The 23,084-nt window shown below is 38.9% G+C and overlaps 1 protein-coding gene across 7 annotated transcripts in view; it reads left to right on the forward strand.

The window, feature by feature from the left end:
* The window catches only part of CSPP1 (centrosome and spindle pole associated protein 1), a 49,826-nt gene that overhangs the window by 22,420 nt on the left and 4,322 nt on the right, over positions 1–23,084 (forward strand). For all 7 annotated transcript variants that reach the window (XM_021388594.1, XM_021388595.1, XM_021388596.1 and 4 more), the window contains 17 exons: positions 427–599; positions 1,322–1,440; positions 2,476–2,554; positions 2,907–3,027; positions 4,233–4,380; positions 6,820–6,972; positions 9,221–9,333; positions 10,421–10,570; positions 11,707–11,862; positions 12,706–12,810; positions 14,584–14,650; positions 15,290–15,410; positions 15,992–16,137; positions 17,176–17,316; positions 19,609–19,649; positions 20,550–20,613; positions 21,667–21,776. In XM_021388594.1, the coding sequence (XP_021244269.1) occupies positions 427–599; positions 1,322–1,440; positions 2,476–2,554; positions 2,907–3,027; positions 4,233–4,380; positions 6,820–6,972; positions 9,221–9,333; positions 10,421–10,570; positions 11,707–11,862; positions 12,706–12,810; positions 14,584–14,650; positions 15,290–15,410; positions 15,992–16,137; positions 17,176–17,316; positions 19,609–19,649; positions 20,550–20,613; positions 21,667–21,776 (2,007 nt within the window). The remainder of the gene's footprint in view (positions 1–426; positions 600–1,321; positions 1,441–2,475; positions 2,555–2,906; positions 3,028–4,232; positions 4,381–6,819; positions 6,973–9,220; positions 9,334–10,420; positions 10,571–11,706; positions 11,863–12,705; positions 12,811–14,583; positions 14,651–15,289; positions 15,411–15,991; positions 16,138–17,175; positions 17,317–19,608; positions 19,650–20,549; positions 20,614–21,666; positions 21,777–23,084) is intronic.

Consider the following 23,084-nt stretch of genomic DNA (forward strand, 5'->3'; position numbering starts at 1 on the left):
TATACTCATTCTTTGTGTACTACGATGTCTCATTTTTTTTTTTTGGGGGGGGGGGGTGGATTTCATAAACTTTTCCCATGCATAATATAAGAATGCTGTCAGTGTAGGAAACTGGCAGCTGTAGTTAAGCTGTACTACAGATAAGTAAATACTTTTTCCTGGATAATGACTGGGGTGATATAATTCCTGAAACCTGCTGTAGAGATTATTTTCAAATCTGTGATAAACATATTAGATCTCCTTGTAGTGGTAGATTTCCAGTAGTTCCCCAAGAAGGAAAAATAAATGCAGTTATAGGAAAGCTGAACAGGTGATTAGGAACTAGTGGAGTATTTAACACAACCTAAATGGAGGTTCAGAATATTCCATGCTAATAACACGTTAAATATTTTCTTTCTTTTACTTTTTTTTTTTTGTCTCCATTAGCCAAATAGATTGAAGCAGTTTGGCTTGACAGCGAGAGCTTCTGAAGAGAAAGTACCGCCTGAAAGGCCCAGGGTTGCTTTCCAAACTCCTGTGTCCATGCCTTCTGTCTCTCCAGGGAATGAAGACTTTCACAGAGGGCTAGCCAGCGCTCTCGGTGAAATGGCAGCTCCCAGGTGCTTGACCATCATCTTAATTTTGTATGTAAAATAAGCTCGGTGATCAGCATGTTACTGCTACTTAGAAAAGTAGAGCTCAGCGATGTTGTCAATCCTTCTCCAAGGAACTAATGAACATAGAAGTAATATTTTACAATTAACAAAAAAGAACTTAAAAGCACGTTGTACTGACATAACATTTTCATACCTAGGGTTTTCTTACAGCGGGTTATTGTGGAATCCCAAAATGGCTTGAATTGGCAGGGACCTTACAGACCAACTAGTTCAGCCCCCATGCTGCAGGCAGGATTGCAGTGCACTAGATCAGGCTGCCCGGGGCCCCATCCAATCTGGCCTTGAACACCTGTAGAGATGAGACATCCACAGCTAAAGCTGTGCTGTGCTGCTTGATTTTTGGTCAGAGACAGTTGCATGGCTTGTTGTATTTAATGTTACAGAAATAACCTGCAAATATCATCAACTGAACCAGTTAAAGAAGATGGGCTTGCTCTATGCTCCTTACATTTCTGGAATAGTGTGATTGACATACTACTCCCTAAGGGAAAGTTAACTCCTTATTGAGATTTATTCTATCTTGTTCCTGCATGGCACTAATGAGAGTTCTTGGACTGAGCTAAATTTTCCCACAGTGAATTCCCTGTCTTACTTTTATTTTTTTTCTTTAAGTGATCTCTTTTCAGTTGTGAAACAAAACAAAAATTGTTCCTATTTTCTTTAAGGCTCGCCCCTATGCCACCACCTCCACCACCAGTTTTGACAGACAACTATAGAACTCCTTATGATGATGCATATTACTTCTACGGAGCTAGGAATCCCTTGGATCCCAATCTTGCATATTGTAAGTTGATGACTTCAGATGGGTTGGTTGTTAGTGATCCAGATAACTGTCTTTAATTTACTTAAATGACAAATAATATAACTAGTAACAGCTGCTTATACCCAGTTCTTAGTTGTGTGCTGAATGTGAGAATTGAAAAGTAGATTTTTCTCCAGTATTGGTTTTGAATGATGCAAAAAGAAGCTACGGCTTCCAGAAGTCTCAGCACTTTAACAAGATCGGTTGCTTTGCCATTACTCCACCCACATGGTTTTCTTTATAGCTTCAATAATAAAAACTAATGTTTCAAAATTACCAACTTGATTTTATAGTTAATTAGATGTCTTGGTTTTGTTGTGGTTTCAGATATAAGTATTTCTGAGGGACCTAGATGAAGTAAACCAATGTACTCTTTTTATTTTACCCTTTGCTTATGATGGTCTAATGAGTGAAATAAGTGTGATGTAGGGATGGTTTGGTATGGTTTTTGAGGGGGAGGAAGAGGGTAGGGATAGGAACCAGAAACACTTCTGAAAAATTGTTCTGGTACCTCCATAGAAAATTTAAAATACAGAACAAAGAAAACTTTCAGCGATAATTTTTAATAAGATTGGAGTCAACTGGGGACTTTTGAGAATGTTAGATATTTAAAAGCAGAAGTTTTTAGTAATTACTCCCCCCCTGTGCAAATTTCTCCTTGTCTGGGACGGTAATAGCTTATGGTGTGATAGATTTTTGAAGTTACAAGGAAAAAGTGAGATGGGAATCTGTAATGTTGAACTCCTAGGGGTTTCTTTTTAGCTTTGTTTACAGTTTAGAGTATTAAGCAAACGAATACCTAAAATTCACCAGAAGGGTTAAGATTGTTGTCACAAAGTAGAATGTAGCTAGTGCATGAGCTCTGAAAGCATGACATTGTTTTAGACTTGCATCTCTTACTGCCTTGAACTTAAGCAGCAGTATGCGTAGTGATTTCAAGTGGCACGGTGCTGCTATTCCTATTTCAGTATGAACACAGATGTCAAATACAGTGTTTTTGATGTCTTTACTGTGCAGATGGTACAGGTATGATGGGAATGCAACCCACGCCTAATCTGGATCCTCCTTTAGCCCAAGCCCCGGTAGAGCAATCTGTGTAAGTATTATGTTTATTCTTTGTTGTATTATTTATAGTATTTATATATGTATGGTATTTATTCTTTGTTTACAAGAATTATATCTTTGTTTGTATTTATCTATATTGATACGCTTTTCAAGTTGGGAGTAGTTTGCTAACAAGATACATGGAATTAAAGTGTGCTAAAGACAACTCTTCAAACGTCTATTTAACAATCTATCTAAGCAGTGAACTTCTCTGTTTTATATAGATATATAATCTGCCAGGCTGTAATGTATTTTGGCAGTGCTTTTTTTTATTTTGATTTTTTTCCCCTCCCTTTTGAACCTATGATGCTTTCCATTTTTATACGTGTGGATTTCTGATTCAGAAGTAACATTGAACAGAGGAACACAGGAGACAGACAAAGAAGCATAGGAATATTTTCTGAAGAAAAGTCAAAGCCTTCCAAAGAAGTCACGTTATCTTATCAACAAGAATTGCAGCAGCAGGTACTGAGTTACGTAACTTCTGCTATTTTCTTCTTTTTCTTGTTAACATATAGTGGTTGTAACTGTAGTATTCTTTCAGAGATACTTATTCCGTTTGCAAGTAAAAAGCTTTCTTAACCCTCCCTCCCTTCATCATTTCCTTTCTGCTGGTCCTCAGACCTTTCTTTAGCTCGTTTTAGCTCTTCAGGTGAACAGCAGGCTTTTCAAGCTTACTGCCATCTGAGACCCTGCACAATTTGACATAAAGATCTAACAATCCTGACGTTTTTTCAAAACTATGTATTGTTGAATGGACTGTTAGATTATTTTTTGTATTTTCTCACTGCAGGCAAACTCATTTTTGGAAACAGTCTGTGGATTGGACGGGTCTTTGTTTTGACACATTGCATCTCATAGGAAATTGTCTGATTACCTGATCTAGTGGTTGGCAAGCCTGCTCCTGGCAGGGAGTTGGAAGGAGATAATCTTTAAGGTCCTTTCCAACCCAAGTCGTTCTGTGATAAAGGGAAACATTTATTTGATGCACAGAGGGAACAAACCTAACACGTTAACATGATTTAATTACAGAAATAGAAGTGGGTGTTTCAAAAGCTTTGCATAGAAGTTAGATTTTTTTTAACAGCTCTTTTCTTTATAAAAGTTACGTGAAGTAGTAAGGAAACTGTTGCATGTATTTAACATAATCTCAAAAGAAAAACAAACCATATGAGCAGTTAGGCATTATTTGGATATATCATCATGTCTTACTGCAGAAAACTATTTCATGAATAGTTTCAGAATTGTATCGCGTTCTGTTAGTGTTCATGGGTAAAAGTCTTTATCTCATCTCTGAGTTCAGGCTAAACAAAACGTATCAGGTTGAGAGAAGCAAATGCTGTAATGCTGCAGAACTTTGCCTGTTTAAATTTCAGGCAGTCCAACCTCCTGTATCATAAGATCCAAGGATACGGGACTTTTGATCTGCTGCAGGTGTCAGATGTGAATATTTGGAAGACTTCAGAAGTGTTCCTCTGTGATTACACGTAACTGTACATGCCTGTTGTGACAGTAGTATTCGGTGCTGTCTGCATTACAGGCAGTGAAATGCAGTTTACTAGATACAGATGGGGGTAGTGATAGCACTCAGCTTACTCTTTTAGCTTTTTAATAAAATTATACTTCACGTGATATTTTTAAGCGACTAATTTTGGATTATTTCTTTTTAGATAAGAGAGAGAGAGGAAAGACGCAGACAAGAGAGAGAAGAGAAAGAACGCTACGAAGCCAAGTTAGAAGCAGAAATGAGGAATTACAATCCCTGGGGAAAAGGTGGTGGTGGAGCTCCTCTCAGAGATGCAAAAGGAAATCTGATAAGTATGTTTACCAAAACTATGGGCTGTCTTTTGAAGATTCTCTTTTGCTCCTGTAAGGGCTCTACTCAGATATGTTGTTCCTTGTTTTGTAGCACTGATAATGCTTTATTGACAAATAGAAGTACTTGTTTCAAGTAGAGAAATTTCAGAGAGATGTACTCTGGGAATATTTAAGTAATTGCTTTGGTTTCAGTAGAATAATTCAAAGGGTACAATTTAAAAAAAGCAAAAAAAAAAAAAACCAAACAAAAAAGGAGAAACATAGGAGATGGCAGCTTTAAATGAAGAACAAATACAATAGTAAAGGGGGAGGGAGAAAAAAATGCTGCAGTAGAAATAGGCTGAAGTCTGTTTTGGAGGCTTTTATGTAAACATTTTCCAGGAATAGGTTTTTAGAAAGCTGTACTTGTGACATGGGAAATGTTAGAATAAATATCTAAACCTAAGTGGAGTATTTAAATCTCCCCAAGTAGCACTGCTGGCAAATGGCTATGTAACTAGCACTTTGTCAGCAGTAATGTTTTAAAATTTTATTTCTTTCACTTCTTTCTAAGTGCTGCTTTATATGAGATGGGAGCAGCAAGCTGGGAGATATGAGTAATCAGGGCAAGTTGTTTATCTGCCTTTCCTGTAAATCAGAGGTAGATGTGAAACTCAAATTGTGATCCTGGACTACGTCCCTGCGTAAGGCAAAGCAGTTTTGGAAATCTCCTGAATCGTTTCAGCTGAGTGAAGGATGTTTGCATGCTCACATTTGATCCCGTGGCTTGAGGACTTATGCTGCATCTCACTGGCCAAGTATTTATCTCCTGTTGACCTATTCTAGTTTGTTTCTTGCCTTCAGCATCTGAGCTTGAAGATAGCTGTACTGGCTCTTTAGCAGTGATTGAGAGATGGATTTGAGACTTATGGTATATGGAGCCTACGGTAGGTTTTCCATGGGTGAATTTTAGTGCCGTGTACATTTTAGATCAGATCCAACCTGATTTCAGTCTTACAGATTCAGCTTCCTTCATGATTCTGTTGTTTATTCAAGGGATAATAATTGTTAGAGCACACTGAAACCATATGTCAAAATGGACCTTTTTTATTTCTCCTCCCAACTGCAAGAATTTAAATGCTTCCAATTAATGTGGAAAAGAAGGAGAATACCTCGTAAATTACCTGGAGGAAGTCCAACTGTGGTCTTTGAGACAAGCATTTCTCATCCCCATTCAGGGGTATGATACCACTCAGTTCCATTTTGTGGAAAGCTAAATACACTAGTGGAAGCAGTAATAATAATGGTCCAAAACAAATAAAAGCAATAACTCTCGGAGTGGATGAGACTTAAAGCTATGTAACTGTTGATTTTTAGCATGAAGCAAATTGATTTTCATGCTGTTGGAATATGATGCTGCCTTCCCATTAGGCTTTCAAAATATGTCCTCTGGTAATAAAATATGAGAATTGTGAAAGCATGGAACACTTACTAACTTTAAGGGCAGCATCTGAGTGCCTGGTTTCTTGCTCCAGGCTTTATGATAGCGTGAGTAAAGTAGGCTAGAGGAAAAAGTAGGTTGCTTACGTTAGCCTAGAGTATGTATATACCTCCTGAGAAATTTATCTGTTTGTGGATGAGGAACCAAGAGACAGAAGTTTGTTAGCCAGTTTTCCTGATTTACGTGTGTAAAGTTATTTTTCCCACTGTACTTTCAGAGCATGAAGGATAAGGTAGGAGTCAAAAGTCATCAGACACAACATGCTGTTTCTGCTGTGTCTGTATTTCACGCAGTGTGACTTTTATCTTCTTGAAGATGGGTTGGTTTTCTTTGGTCGTCATTTTGAAAATGAGCCTTTTAAGAGTAGTATAGTGCATGTTTCAACATGAGTTGAAATTATCATCTCTGGTCAGGATTTTTATGGAAACAAATAGGCAGCGTGTAAATTTTGATGGAAATGTGCTTTAAAAAAATGTTGGATGACACTATTTTCCACAGACATCTACACTTGGACTATTATGAAGACATGAAGACCAAAATACACCTTAATGGCTTATAGTGGTTATTACCTGTAACAGACGTCAAGTACGCTAGAGGTTTAAGTATTAAAATACCAATACTAAACTGAAAAGTATTGTACAGCTTTAAGGAAATAGGTACTTGTCAACACAGATGTATCACTTTGTTTTGTCTTTGAGTTCTTTGTCTTTCCATTTCATATTTCATGTTGGGGCAGAGGTTTGCTGCAAAGAATCATTCCTGGCAAAAGAATTCCTTGCAACTAATATTTCACCATAGAGTATGTATTCTTGTCTTTGCTTAAACTTTTTGTTCCTGTAGTTCCTGTGTCCAGAAATGATGGAGTCTGCTAAAAAAGCCCCGTGTTTTTGGGAATCTGTGGTGAATGTGCCTTTTGTGAGAACAAAATGCTATAAACAGTTATTTCCCCTTTCCTTTAGCTGACTTGAATATGATGCACAAGCAAAACGAAGATGCGTATCATAATCCAGAAGCGAGATTATACGAAGATAAAAGGGCTATTGTATCTGTTGACCTAAGTTTGGCCTCACCAAGACCTGAGAACGCAGGAGCATCTACAAATAAAATAGCAGGTTTTTAAGAACGCTATTATAGCTCTAATTATAGGCCTTAGTGATCAAAATCTTCTAGTTTCCTTACCTCCTTTCTTGTAGTCCTACAGCAGCATTAGAGCCTTCCACCGCTGAAGTCAATATAATGATTCTTTTGCAAACTTCTCTTTGCTGTCATTTGTGTGCACTCTAAATACGTTTTTCTATTCGTCTCATCAATAGTGATAAGTAACTGTTGACAGTCAGGATCAGTACATTAGTTTTCCAGGTTCAAAGTTATCTAATCAAATCTTGATATGTACTTATTTTACCTCTAAATGATGTAGTAAAATGCGACTGTGTAGTAGGAGAAAAATGGCATAAAAGAGGGGAAGAAGGTCTGCAGGTAGATGATGCTGTAGGTTAAGATGAAATAAGTTAATAAGTTAAAAGAGGTTATGAGTAAACCAGGTACATACGCACACTGCCTCCAAGTTTTAGGGATTTTATTTGATTTTCTTATTTTAAAAACGAATGCATCTTTCTCTCATGTTTCATGAGACATCTAAATGAGAGTGCTGTGATACTCCAGACCTGTCCCCAGTGTCTGTTCTGCTCTCCTCAGGTCAGCTTATATGCTGCTTTTCTTTTTCCTGTTCAAGCTGTTGCACTTCTGTGTAAAGAATTAGATGTTAATTGGAACGTGGATCTGTTTCCCAAGATTACTGTTTAATGTCATGACCACTGACTGCTGAATCTTTTTTTTCTTTCTCTATGCACTCTGTCTTGCTCTTCCGACCTGATACACCGTGAATTTAACCTTTTAGTAAGAAGTGAAACAGGCAAGGCTGTAAAAGCAAAGTGACCTGTTTGGATCACTGACACTGAGAGCAGGAGGTGATGTGATGAGAGTTGTGACCGTGATAGCCTTGCACTTCCCATTTCAATAGTCAGACAATTAAAGTGACCTTGTTTAAATTATTTCTATTTTATTTGATTTTTCACCCTCCTGTTAAACAGGAACTTGCAGGATAGTAGCTTTTACAAAGTAAGTTAATTCCTGGATGCATTCCATAGTAACTTGTCTGTCTTGTGTCCATGCCTTTTAAGTGATGTATAAACTTTCTTGTGAATTTCTGCACGGAATAGATACTGTGTGAAGTAAATCCGTCCTGAAAGAACCACATATAAATTTAATCCTGTTCTCAAAGGATTGAAACGGTGATTCAGTGTAAGGAAAAATAGTATTAACCTGGAATTACTTGATTCTGTAAGGCTAGGTTGTAGAAGTAAGCCTGTATGTTTCTACAGGAGTAAATGGTTATATTATTTCTGCTTTCATCTCTCTTGGGTGCGAAGCCATTGCACAAGGAGAAGTAAGGGGGGAGCATGAGAACAGCTTGTAGCTGTGTTCATCTCAGCTTAGTGGAGCTGTGGTGTTTGCACGCCCCTGGGGCACTATTCTTTGGAGTAGACATGGTAAGAATGAGGACCATGCTGTATCAGTTGAAAAGTGAACACAACTTACCCTTCTTTACTTTCTTTCTCCTCTACATCCTGTTCTGCAGAGGCTGTTCTTTTATCTGAGTTGATCCTCTTTCCTAGAGCTATTGGGACTATGTGGTTATGGCACATTCTTAACCCAGAGAGAGTAACTTGGTGACCTGTCCCCAGTGATGTTGTTTCCAGTACAGTGAAGGAAGTTGCTGAGCTCGAAGAGAGATGACACTTCAAACTTCATAGAATAGAAGGTGCCTTACAGTGGCAGAATTCAATTTTCTGAGTGCTTAGAATTTTATCTGCCAGTTTTAGGCTTTGTTGTTTGTAGTATCCTTTGCTATTTTACCTAATACTCTGTTTTTAAATATTGAATAAACCTAAGGAACAGAGCTATGTGTGTGAAGTCAGAGTAAATGGCAAGCAATAAAATTATGAAATGTATAATCTTTGCTATTCTATTTGACTTAAATGTGGCATTTTTAGATCTTAAACTGTAGATTGCAGGGAGGAGTATGTGGCTTGTTTCATGATATCCTAAAATCTTTTGTAGGTGTTATTTCTTAACGAGACATCTGGCTCACACATTGTTAATTGAGCAGTAAAAACATTCTAGGCAGAGAATGTGAAAACTTTTAATTGCAGCTGTTGTTTTCAGCTATTGCCTTGAATTAGGGCTGTCATAACCTACCTTGTGAAAGGAGTGTCTCAGATTCCTGCTTCTTCACTCTAGCTTGCTCTCTTAAATTTGCTTTGACTTTTATCTGGATTTTTTTTTCTGTCTCCCCCTTAGGTTTTGCATTTGCACAAACTTCCCCTTTTGCTCGGGGCAATGTGTTTGGTGAGCCACCATCTCCACAACAACTTAAGAGACAAGAGTCATACAAGAACTTTCTTCGTCTGCAGGTGAATGTGTGCACCAGTTCTCACGTTAAATAATTATTTTGTTTTTTAAAGAGGGATTACAGGCAAAGTAAATCATCAGATACCACAGACCAAAGGCTTTATCCTGTCACAGCCAATTCTGCAAGCAGGACATGTGCTGAGAACTGTATGCTGTTGAATCTCTTTCATTTTTGCCCTTCATAACAAATGGCTATGAAAATGATGCTATTAATCATTGTCTTCATTAACTTAGATTATGTCTTTTTTCCTAAATGTGACTCTATAAAAACAGTTTGGAGTTCTCAAACAGTGCATACAGTACAAGTTTACATACATAAATACATAAAGAAAGGAAAAAAAATTGCCTCTGGAAATCGACATGTTACAAGTGCGTGTTTGTCAGAATGAAATGATCATTGAGACAGTAATAATGTGGTTATTTGTTGATGGCTATATAAAGTGTGACTGCTGTTCTATCAGTTTCTGTCTTCTGTCCATAAAACTGTGTATAACTTCACTCTATGTGAATTAAACATCAATGTAATTACAATATTGAAGAAATAGTAAATAATTTAGGAGTAGAAATGTCATACAGCGCTTTGTGCATCTCTTAATAAATGAAAAGCTTAAGTCCCTCTCTATGTATAGTGCTGCCAAAAAGAATTAAGAATGGGCTTTGGTTTCATGAAGTCAGCGCTGAGTCTATAAATATAATATTGTGGAAAAGAAGATGATAATAGCTGTGTCTTTTTTACTTTGGGTTCCCATCTTCCGTGAGTTATTTGGTGAAGAAAAGTGTTATTCCAGTACCTCCAAAAGAAAGTCAGTGTTAGGGAATGTTCAGGTTTTATCGCTAGCATGTATAGTTAGTGTTTGTACTGAAAGATGGTAGATAGTGGCCAAAAAGAAATAGTAAAGTAGTGGCTCGTTTTAAAGGAATCCTGAAATTGCAGTGTGAGGCTGGCTTTTGAGATCTTTTTAGTTGTTGCATGCAATCTTTGATTGCACGAGCTGAGATTCAGAATTCTGTAGAAGTTCACGCTGGCAAATGTTTATCGGATTACTGCTGTCTGTTGATAGCTGAATACTTCTTTGCTTTGTTTTCTAGATTGATGAAAAGAGACGCAGGGAAGAAGCAGAGCGAGAAAAACTTAGACTGGAAGAAGAAAAAGAAGAAAAACGACTAGCTGAACAGAGGAGGAGAATTCAGAAAGCGTATGAAGATGAACAAGAAGAGAAAAGAAGGAAAGAGGAGGAGGTGTAATATTTTGATCCCTTGACGTTTTTCATCCTAATCTAACCCTTTGAAATATTTGTCCTCTAGATCAAGAGGGTAAACGTGGAAGTGCATTGTGAAATTGCCTTTGTAATGGAAGTGGCTTACATCAGCCAGAGGGGAGAGAAAACTGTAGAAAATGGTTGTTATTAATTAGCACATTCTCCTTGCTTTTTATAGTGTGCTGCCAACTTGAAATACCATTAACTCTTTTCAGAAAGAAATTTAGTTTTATGTTTGTCAGCGGTGCTCTCATATTTGAAGGAAATTGTTAGTGAGGCCACTACAAAAAGTTTCATCAAATCGGTCAATTAAAAACAGACACATGTTGATTTTCATTAGTCTCTTACATCTAGCTCTCATGCAATGTTTTGTATTCCGAATGCAACTTATTTCAGAAAGCATGTTTTGTTATTTGGCCAGAATGTATCTTTGATGTAACAATACTACTTGTTTTGGAAGAATCACAAGCAAGTCTAATAAGTGTTTGTCACAGAGGTGAACTTGTGATTTAATTCAAACTCAGACTTTATTGATCAGGTGTGGAAAACTGAATGGATTTGCGTGATTCAGAATCTCATAACCAACTCTGAGGCAAGGACAGAGGGCCATCAGAGCTGGAAGAATCTTTCAGTACCCATTGTGGTTAGGAAACATTGTATGGGAGGATGTAGTTTGGGATTTCCGGAACTTTGTTTATGTTTTAGATCCTCTTATATGCGCAATTTGGTTGGATGGAATTTCTGGATAAGAGAGTGGGGCTACGATAGTGTAGGAAGCTAACTGGTTTCATCAGTTTTCATAGGAAGATTAAAACTATGACCTTTCTCTGCAGGCATTACTATTGTGTAGTGCTTATTTGAGAAATGATGGCCTGCAGTTTTGCTGACCAACATGAATCTGGGGACAAGAACTGGTGTTTATTGGAGTTATTAGAAACTGTTGAATATTCATAGGGCCAGGGACTGCAGATGATTAATATTTTCATGGCACAGTTTTGAAATATGCTTTTATATTTCGTACTAACAATTAAGTTCCAGCTTCTTGAAGGAAAAAAAAAAGCAAAACTTTAAAACCGTTGAATCTTTTTTAACGTACTAATAATGTTTTTATTACAGCGAAGGTTGAAAAATAAAGAACTGATTCGATTAGAGGAAGAAAGACAAAAAGAGGCAGAAAAAAAAAGGAAAGAAAAAGAAGAGAAGCAAGATGAACAACTTAGTCAGTATCTTGAGAAGGAAAAAGTTGCCAAGATGGAAGAGGAAAAGAAAACGGTATGCTTCAGTTACTTTCTAAGATACCAAATACTTCTTCCTAATTTATAAAAGTAACTGCTTGGAAGAGAGTATGATTTCTTAGACCTCTACCAGAATTGCTCTCTTCTTGGTCTCCTCAGCTACAGTACGCTTAGCAGACACGCAGTACAGCTGATTGGAAAAAATCAGTGGTAGTACAGTGGGACCTTACCTGGCTGATGAAGTTTCAATTAAAAATAGAATAAAGCAATATCCATATGAGTAAGCTACACTCTATTTTTTATTTTTCAATCTGCTATGAAGAACCTTAGCCTGCTTTTGCTGAGGACCAAACACAAATAGAAGTTAAATATTTTAGGGGACTGGAGGACAGTTTATCTTCAGCAATGAGACTTCTTCTAATTTAATTATTTTCCTTTAACCTGGATGAGAATTCCATCACAAAATTCTCATAGACAGTATAAATTACAGAACTGTTTCTCTTCTGTATTTCTATGAAGCATTTCCCTGAAATGCTATGTAAAATTTGTAAAATTTATCCTAAAATGGACAAATGCAATGGAAGTGGCTAGAGTTTAAAAAAAAAAAAGAAATGTAACAGCCGTAACTAAAAAAGACATGCATCACAGAAACGCATATTAAAATTTCTATAAGTAGTAAATAAAATCACGTGAAATGATTTTTGCCATCATTTTATGAGGTTAAGAGTTAAAGGAAATTAAATACAAAAATGTTTCAACTGATAAGTAGAAGCATTTTGTTGTCAAGTGAAGCATATTAACAAAACTCTTCATGTGTATAATATATATATATTTTAGAACCTTTAGGAATGTAGTTTTGGTCTTACTTTACTCCTTGCAGTTCTCAAGGAAACCTTCTCCTGTCATTCCTGCTCTTCAGAACAAATCAATGAGAAAAGAAGAGAGGATTCCATCTGCTGAAAGCCACGTATCTTACTATTCACAAGTAGGATTTTTCTAGTCATCTTGGACTCGATGATTCTTGTGGGTTCCTTCCAACTCAGGACATTTTGTCATTCTGCTTACCTATTTAAGTCAGAGCAGCATGTGAAATCCTGCTAGGTTTTTCCTGTTTGCCAATTTGTTCACTGGAACACTATGAATAACGAGAGACGGTCTTTATTGTTATTTAATTTTACAGCTGTAAAATTCAATGTTACTGAAAACATAAGCGTTTTTTGGGGTGTCTTATTTCAATTTTTTTCTGCACGCGTGCTTTCTGTAGTGAAGACTCCCTTGTTTTTTAGAGCAGATGCTCTGTTCAGCTTACCAGGGATCTAAGGATCCTTGCCAGCTGGTTGAGGGAAGAGATTGTCCCGCTCTGCTCTGTGCTGTGCGGCCTCACCTTGAGCACTGCATGCGTGTTTGGGCACCACAATAGAAGGGCATAAAGTTATTAGAGAGCGTCCAAAGGAGGGCTACAGAGATGACAAAGAGCAAAGAGGAGCTGCTGAGGCCCCTGGTTTGCTCAGCCCAGAGTAGAGGAGCTGAGCGGAGGCCTCATGGCGGCTGCAGCTCCTCACAGAGAATGGAGGGGCAGCTCTGAGCTCTGCTCTCTGTGACAGGGAGAGGGCCCGAGAGAACAGCATGGAGCTGTGTCAGGGGAGGGGCAGCTGGGGGTTAGGGACAGGTTCTGCACCAGAGGGCGGTGGGCATGGAACAGGCTGCCCAGGGCAGTGGACATGGCCCCGAGCTGTCGGATTTGTTGTTTGGATTTGGGGTGTGGAGCCAGGAGTTGGACTTCATGGTCCATGTGGGTCCTTTCCAACTCAGGATATTCTCTAAGCCTGTAAAGTTAGGATAAGAAAGCTTATGAATCTAGTAATCACGGAATCACAGAATCATGGGGGTTGGAGGAAGACCTCTGGAGATCATCTTGTCCACACCCCCTGCTAAAGCAAGATCCCTACACTAGTAGGTTCCCTGCACAGGAAAGCATCCAGGCAGGTTTTGAATGTCTCCAGAGAAAGAGACACCACAGCCTTTCTGGGCAGCTTGTTCTAGTGCTTTGTCACTCTCAGAGTTAAAAAAAAAAAAAAAAAAATTTTTCTCACATTCAGAATTCATTACTAGATGCTTGCTTGTGAATCTAGCAATTCAGCGTGTTCGCTCGGAAAAAAACTTAGCTCAGACTAGTACCTAGTTAGGAACATTGTTTTGTATTTCTGAAGGTACAAAAAGTTCACTGCTACGTTTCACCTTTCTTCTTTTTTAAAATTCCTGCTGTGATGAGTAGAGCAGATTAACTAACTGTGAATCTTGGGCTACATTTCTGACTTTTTATTGGAAACTGTTTTTATTAAATGTATGTATGAATGAATTGGGTTAAAAGTTTTTAAAATGAATGTGCCAGAAAACGATAACTTGGCAAAATATAGTGCAGTTTCAGAAAACGTTTTAAGATTTTAAACCTTGTCTAAAACTTACTCAAACTGGTGTATCTGTATGTCCTTCCAGCACTTAGCATAGCTGTGTCCAGATCTCTGACCTGTGTGTTATAGTTATTATCGTTATAACTTGGTTTATGCATTTAAAGATCAGATTAAAAAAACAAAAACAAACCCCTACACATGAATGACTTGTAAAGTTACTATTCTTTTTTTCTTGTAGTAGTGGTAGTTAGTAAGTTAGATATAAAGTAAGGAAATCAAATGCAGTTATGTCTACTGTAGTTGCTTACTTTGACACGTTAACATTTCATGTTCATTCCGATGTCTAGGATCCTCCACAACCCAGGGCTCCTTCTCCACCTGTCCCAGCTAGAAGAAATCAGTTGCGTGCACTTGGTAGGTATTGCCTTTACTGCAAGTTCAATTTCTATCAATTTTCTATCAATTTTGATACTGTTTTACAACTATAAAAGAAAGAACACATGAAACATAACAGTAAGTGATGTCCTACAAATGTAGTCAGTACCTGGATTCGTTGTGACTCTTCCACTAGGAAGGAGGTTCTTAATACAGCTCTTGGAAATTGAGAGAAATGAAGAAATAGGGATTAACTCTTGTGTTGGAGCATTTAAGCTAGTAAAACTCACTTGCCTGGTAGGTTCTGCAGTCAAACTCAAAGGTGCTCACTAGAGTGTATATTATGTGAAAAACAAGCAATTTGTAAAACTTGACACTTTTGGAAGAATGCTGACCTAACTACAAAAAAAAAATAAAAAAAAAAATCCAGCAGCTGAGACCCAAAGTAGTTCTAAAAATTCAGCAGGAGCACACTCCAAAAATAAGTGTTGAAGTTGGAACTCTTTAACACTTAAGAGATGGCACTAAGCAAGATACAAGTTCTGCCCTGGTTTCTGAAGTGAAATGCTTGTGTGTATCTAATCATTTTAATTAACAATGCATTGTCATTTTTTTCACCTTGCATTTATGAGGCAGGCAGAAAAGTGTCTCTAACACTGTATTGCTGTTAAATTACAGAGGAAAGAAAGAATGTGATAAATGAATTATCAGAGATGAGGAAACAGCTTCGTAGTGAAGAGAGGCGACTGCAGGAACAGTTGCTAAATGTGGCTGGTGATGATGATGGACCCATTACCCGGTAAGAATTTCACCTTCATTTTTTAAAAGTTAGCTTTTGTATAGGAACTCAAAGCTACTATGTATTAATTGGCTGATATTTATGAGTTAAATGAAAGCATGAAGATTGAACTTGCGTATATATACATTTTTTTCATTTTTCCAATGTGTGTAGTTGGCTGGTTATTTTTTTCCAGGAATCTTCCTAAATCTTAGTCTAAGAATGGGTGTGTTGATAATGTTGGAAGTTAGAATGTTTGGTCTCTTGGTCTAAAACTCGTGTCTGAGTTTTATCTCAATGCCTTCCTTCCAAGGCTATGAGTTGTGTCTGGAGACCGCAGTACCTGATAACCAGCGTAGTGCTGTGGGAGTACCTTCTTCCTTATAGAAAGTCATACCCTTTTATTTGAAACTTTACGGTTTGCTTCCAAAATGCACTAGGTAACTGTATCAATTAGTTGGAAAAGACTCATCAGATCGAGAGTCTTAGTTCTGTTCCTTAAAGTAAGATGTGAGCTTTATTAGTATTAAACTGTGCTTTCAGGTAACTCATGAATATTGCAGTTTAAAATTCTGCTTTGCTTGTTTTACATACTTTTCAAGTGGGAGGAGAGAGAGGAATCCAAAGGACATATTTGAGATGGCCAGGCTTCGTCTGCAGGCTCCGGTGAGGCGACCTTCATCAAAGGATGCACAAGATCCTGTCAATATAAAGAACATCTGGGATTTTAATGAACTTAAATACAAAGGTAGGTAGATCTTGTTGCTGAGGAAGAAAGTCTGTGAAACATCTGTTCTTTTCCTCCGTCTTCCACGTTACTCAGGATTTAAAGACAAAAAACGTCAGCCTCATCACAGCTTCTGCCTATACATAATACGCTCTGTGGACAGCACTTTGTATGTGTGTGTCTCTTAGTGTGTTTCTAAAGGTGTCTACAATGTAATTGTTGGTATGTAGATACTGCACCACTGCCAGAATCAATGTACAACCACCTGGTGTGTACCTTATGGGGAACCTTGCCAAATTTTATATTCTAGCATTTGCAGGCATGCATTAATGTGGTCCTTTAAAGAATGCATGTAATTTTGATGGAGAAATCTTTTCTCTTTTCCAAAACAATTGTCAACTGTTGAATACGGATTCACAGAATACCTTGAAAGATTTTAATTTGATGAATTGTTTAATTATATGATTTGAGCTTGTCTCATACAATTTCTAATTAGATTTATAGACACTCATTGCTCTTCTCTGTAAGGGCCTTCTAGCTGGAGATCTCATTCTGAAATTAAACAGGAGTGCAAGCCCTTTAAAGTGAAGGTTTATCAGCCTGCATCTCTTAGGCCCGTCATAGAAGAGCGTGCTGCATAACAGCCTGGGGAAGAGCACGCCCATCCTTCATTAGTTCTGCTGCTGAAGTTGGGCCCCTTTCCTGCAGCATTCCTGGGGTCAAAAAAGAGATTTGGCGTTGTCATGCAGGTTTGTCAGTCAGGATATGCACCTAACCTCCTTCCTTCTTGGATTTCTTATGCATTTGATACTCTGATGTTACCGAAAGCAGAACGAATGGGAATTTTACTGCAGCATTCTGCCACCTCTTTACCGGACAAAATAATTTTTTTAATTGTAGTAAAACGATAAAAATCACTGCTGAAGAGGCTCATCTTTTTGGTCATTGTCACCATTATTTTTAATGTTTCTTACGACTGTGAATGCATAGCTGCTTCAAAAGTTCTTTTTCAGAAACACTAGTTTAAAGTAAAATTCTTATTTCCTGTCCTTGCTCTAGATTCTGAAACACGTGTAGGCTTAAGACAAATGTATCCCGATCCTCCGAAAGACGACCAGACTCTAGAGATTCAACAGCAGGCACTCTTGAGAGAGCAGCAGAAGAAACTTGACAGAATGAGAATGAGGAGGGAAACAGAAGGTAAGGAGTGAATGGACCGAGGTAATTCCAGTGATTTTACTTATTGCTTTTTTTTTTTGTTATTTGATGAAGGTTTTTAAAAAATGGCAGCTCTGATTTCACCTTGAAGTTCCCTGTCAGCGCTGCACTACAAAAGTGTAGACCACCAGAACGCTGAAATTTGGTCACAGTCTGAAGCATAGAAGTATTCAATGAGATTTAATTAGTGTGACTATTTCTCCTTGTATCCCTGAAAGTAACTTAATTACTGCTTCATGCTTGCTTCAGCACAATGCAAAAAAGAATTATGTTGGTTAATATTTGTTAAAGAAAATTGCAGAGCAGTAAAACTCTTCAGCTGATGTGTGATGGAGGCGTTAGCAAGTAAGTTCCTCGTGGCATTTTTTCAGTTCTCACTGGAGAAGTGGATAGCTTTGAAACTGTACTGGTTATACTGCAGCCAGTGTACCTTTTATCTCGTAGTACTGAATTTCTTTTAGGTTTGTAGTCATGGTTGGAGTGTTTCACAGACTGAGAAATCTGCATCCTAGAACAGGCTTTGCTTTAGAAACTGCATGTAAGATGTCATAACTTGCTAGCGATTCTGGAATGGGCAGATGTTTTGGTGTTCAAGCAGCATGTGCAATATTGCTTATGAATAATGTAACATTGCAGTTAGAAATAAGCAACTCTGTAACATCTCCTGAGTTGATTACAAGCTCTTAAATATCATGCAGTGTCAAAATCGTGTGTGCAAGGTTGCGTTCTGTCTTGCCCTTTCTGGGATGGACTGAAATGGTGCAAAAGAAGTCAGTAGTTTCAGCAGAGAACTGTGTGTTCCTGGTTTGGTTTTCTTCCCATTGGAGTATTACTTAACAGGCAGTCTGAGACGGCTCTGATTCAATGTTGTCTGGAGAGCAACCTCCGCTAGCTGGAAAGCAGACTTGCCTTTTTTCATTACTTTTAAGGCCAAGCAGTCATTTTAGATGTCAGCTAATGCTAAATGGATAATGCAAGCTTATGTGAGGGCAAGCTGAGCAGCAGGCATTTCCTGCTGGAACACAAGGAGCTGATTTCTAAAATGGCTTTCCACTGATGCTTACAGAGGATCCTCAAGCAGCTTTTCCTCCCTCTCAATGCCCCTTACCATTTTACAACATCATTTATAGCCTGTCGCCATATACTGAGCTAGATGATCAGTTACCACGTTATCTCTATATTTCCAGTTCATTTTCCTCAGAGACAAGTTCATCATCTTCCCCTCAGTGAAAATAGATGAGCAGTTTTATTGTCTGATGTGAGGCAGAAAGGAAGATGAATTAAAGCAATATGTATTTCTGTTCTGTGGATAAGAAGCCATTTTACAGGCTCTAGTGGCAAAGGCTTACTTGTTTTCCCGTACTACATGGATGAGTGCATTACCTTATCTGCTTTATATACCATTATGTGTCTTTTTTTTTCTTTTCCTTTTGACCTGAAAGAAATATTTGGAGAGAAGGCTGTGAGGGGACCTCACTGCAGCCTTCCAGTATTTAAAAGGGGATTATAAACAGGAGGGGAATCAACTTTTTGCAGGGGTAGACAGTGATATGTCAAGGTGGAATGGTTTTAAGCTCAAGGAGGGAAGGTTCAGATTGGATGTCAGGGGGAAGTTCTTCATAGAGAGTGGTGAGGTGCTGGAACAGGCTGCCCAGAGAGGCTGTGGATGCTCCATCCCTGGAAGTGTTCAAGGCCAGGTTGGATGGGGCCCTGGGCAGCCTGGTCTAGTACCAGATCTGGAGGTTGGTGGCCCTGCCTGTGGCAGGGGGGTTGGAGCTTGATGATCCTTGAGGTCCCTTCCAACCCAAGCCATTCTATGATTCTATGACTGTCAGTGGGACTGCTAGCAGCTGCTGCTGAGATGATAAATACTCTTTACTTAGCACAGCTCAGGCAAGCCAAGAAGTCAGACACCCATGGTAAACCATACTGTCATCTCGCAGATTGATGCCTTTCTGATATATCCAACCCTTAAGGAGGATATGCACTTACCCAGCGTTCTCAGAAATAGCGTACTATTGAATTCTGTTTGCTTTTTCTGACAATACTTAAATTGGCATCAACAATCGCATTCAGGTGTTTAATGATGTTCAGAGTTTTCAGATGTTCAGTAAAATGTATATAATCTTAAAGAAAGTTGTAGTAATTGACAGTGGTTTTTCTTTTCCGTGTAGTAGCAGAAGTTTTGTCAGCATATCATGTGTTAGTGTTATCTCTCTTTTTATGACAGTATTATTATTTTGTCCCTTCTCTATGTGGTTCTCATTGATGAAGATGATTCTGCTTCTAGCTACAACCCACAAACCATGGGACTGGTAAGTATTAGTTTGCCTTTTTCAAGCATGAGAAATACTTATTAAATTCTGTGGCTTGCACAGAATTTGGAGGAAAGAATTACACTCAAGTGGCCAGACAGCGAGCTTATTTAATGCTCTTGCTTGTTAACAGAATGATTAACAGGTTCTTAAACTTGACATGGAAGTTGTTTATCGTTGTATATAGAGATAGTCTGATTCCTTAGCTTCCTTTTTTAATATTCATCGATACTTATTTTATATTCATCCAATGTTAGATTGCTGCTGGGAGTGTGAATTAGTAGAAGCAGCGGCTCTGAATTTGCGTGACTCGAGTGATGCGCGCTGTCTCAAAGGAGAGGTTTATTTTCTGATGTGGTGAAAAGAGCAAAATGAAGTGCTATCAAAATTGGTTTTATTCACTAACCCAACTGCAGAACAGCAGGCTTCAGTGGTGTTTCGTGGGAGTGTGGGCCCGTACAAGGTGGAAGACTGCAAGAGAAGTGTCTCATCTCTGACTGAGATGAGAAGTCTTCCTTCATTTGATTGGGGCTTTGGACAAACCTTGGGTGCAACCTGGTGCCAGGTTTGTCCTCTGTTGTACAGCTCGGGCAGCGACTGGGATGCACCCCTTGGTGGAAGTGCCCGGCTTACACGAATCACCACAACCATTGCCACGTGCAGATAATTTCAGCAAATGGTGCTGCAACAGAAAAGCCCAAAAGCTAATGCTTAAAGAGAACTTGAGCTCTTTGAAAATACAGACTTTTTTATAGCTCTAAGGCATAGAATAGTACAAAACACTGCATAGCTGCTGTTTCCTTTGCAGAGCTCCAACAAATGTTAAATTTACATTGTTTATAATCAGATAGTAGACACTGAGGCATCTGGCTTTGCATGTCCTCTCTTTTGCCTTTGCAGTTCAGGAATGACTCTCAGGAATTCCTGAAAAATTCACTGTTGGAATCCGATAGCGCTTTTATTGGTGAGTTCATCTCCCTTTAAGCACACGATGAGTGCACAACTGTATCATTTAGCAATTAGCATAGAGATGTTTTTCTAAAAAGATTATTACTGTTTTAAAAATTGCTGCGGGTGCAGCAATGGTGGTTTGTTTTTTTTTATGTGATAAAGAAAATGATACCATCAGTACGCATACAGATCTGTATGGAATTGTACTGCAGCCAGCTTGGGTGGCTCACAGCTAAAAGCAGTGATGCTGCTAACAGCCTTACACCACTTGATGTCTTTTCATGAGAAGGCATCTTTCTGTGGAATGCACTCTCTGGGACATTGCCTTGTTGAGGAACTTTATTTGGATTTATTTCAACTAAAACCCAGAAATGAAACAAAATCAAAAACGAAGCAGCACAGGTCTCTCTGTGTTCGTTTTCCATTAGTAAGCATTACAGTTCCTTGAAATTCTCTTCTATCATCTGTGGGAAATAATATTAAAAGGTTTTTATTCTTTGCTGTGAGAAAGATGCAGTGGTTTTTAATGAAACCACTTTTTAATGAATATTTTCTTATATTTTTCCATATACTGATTATAATAATGTCTGGCTTTGCTTAAAAGATTTTTTTTTTTTTTCATTTGAAATATATTCAGACTTTCCCCATTAGCATGCGGATCCTGGAGAACCTGGCGTTAGAAGAGGCACAGGGTATTGCTTTCAGCCTTTTTCAGTGCATTTGGTGCTCTCTGTAGTCTTACATTCTTCAGATCAGGAAATCCTATTTATTATTTACTCTCAGATGATGAGAAGGAAGATGCTCAGTGCTTTTAGATGATGTTAATGCATCAGTCTAGAATCTGGCCAAATAGCCTGCCTGTAATATTGGCCAGGATGAGTGCCTGTGGAGAAGTGTGAGGAGGAGGGCAGCCGTGTTGCAGCCCTGCAGGTGCTTTTCAGCCCCCTGTGACCTGGAGCTCTGAGGCTTCCTGAGCCAAATGGCTGCATGTTTGCATTTTATAAGTCCTGATAAGCTAGGGCTTTAACAGGCTGTCTTCTGTGAACTGGTATTCCCTCTGTTGCAGGTGCTAATGGAGAAACGTTTTCTGCCTTAGAAGAAGTTGACCTGTCATCACAGCTTCCACCTTCTGCAAGGGAGAGGAGACGAATAAAGAAGAAAGCACTGGAGTGCACTGTAAGTATGGTAACCAGATTGACTTAAATATGAAGAGAGGCCACAAACCTATCATTGGTGGACAGTTCTTGTGATTCCTTAGTGGCTGGATGGTATGGATACAGGAGGTGTACACACGTATGGCTAGTTGCCCTTTTTAAAGGTACGCTGTTGTTGTGGTTTAACCTGGCAAGCAGCTGAGCACGATGTATCTGTTGGCTCATTCCCACCAGGTGGGTTAGGGGAGAGAACTGGAAAAAGTGTGAGAACTCGTGGGTTGAGATAAGGGCAGTTTAATAAGAAAGAGGAAAAAAATGAAGAAAAGTACAAAAAAAAATACACCCCACAAACCCAAACCAACACAAGAAGTGATGCACAACACAGCTGTTCACTGCTGGCCAACTGATGCCCAGATGTTCCCTGAGGAATGACAGCCCTCTGGCCAGTTCCCCCAGTTTTGTTGTTCAGCATGACACCACATGGTATGGTACCTCTGCTTGGTCTGGGTCAGCTGTCCTGGTTGTCTCCCCTCCCAGCTCCCTGCCCACTCCCAGCTGGAGTGGGCAGTGTGGAAAGCAGAAGAGTGTTTGGTTCAGTGCAAGCACTGCTCAGCGATAACTAAAACCTCAGTGTGCTGTCAACATTTTCCTCCTAAATCCAAAACTTAGCCCCATACTAGCTAAAATGAAGGAAATTAATTCTATTCCAGTCAAAACCAGCACAATATCTATCCTTTATTCCACACCATCTACGTCATGCTCAGGTCTTACTCTTTCCAATGCATCCTTACCACCACCCTTGCCACCCTTTGATACATACATACAGATCTCATTGCTCTTTTTCTGTGGATTATCTCTTTAAAGTGTCCATTGAGCTCATTTAGTCCATGACTTTGGGCTCCATCTGTTGGAACAGTCCTTCAGGGCAGGAGAGATGGTGTGTGGTGTTGCATTGTTGCATGCTGAAGCCAGTCCAGGTTCCATCGTCCTGTCGCTGCACGCCACCGAGAAGAGCCCGGTCTCATCCATTTGCCTCCCATCTCCCTTTAGATATTTATAAACATTGATCAGATCCCCCCTCAGTCTTCTTTTCCCCAGCCTGAACAGACCCAGGTTACTCAGCTTTTCCTCATAAGGGAGATGCTCCAGGCCCTGTATCATCTTTGTGGCCCTTCACTGGACTCCTCCTAGGAGATCCCTGTCTTCTTTGAACTAAGGAGCTCAGAACTGGACACAAATTATTGGCTGTTCTCACCCAACATCAGATCACCTTGAGGTACGCAGCGGAATTCCCCGTCTTTACGCGTTACCCACCAAGTGCACCCAGGTC

The sequence above is a fragment of the Numida meleagris genome, chromosome 2, assembly GCF_002078875.1.
Source record: "Numida meleagris isolate 19003 breed g44 Domestic line chromosome 2, NumMel1.0, whole genome shotgun sequence".
In the NCBI taxonomy this organism is placed as follows: Eukaryota; Metazoa; Chordata; class Aves; order Galliformes; family Numididae; genus Numida; species Numida meleagris.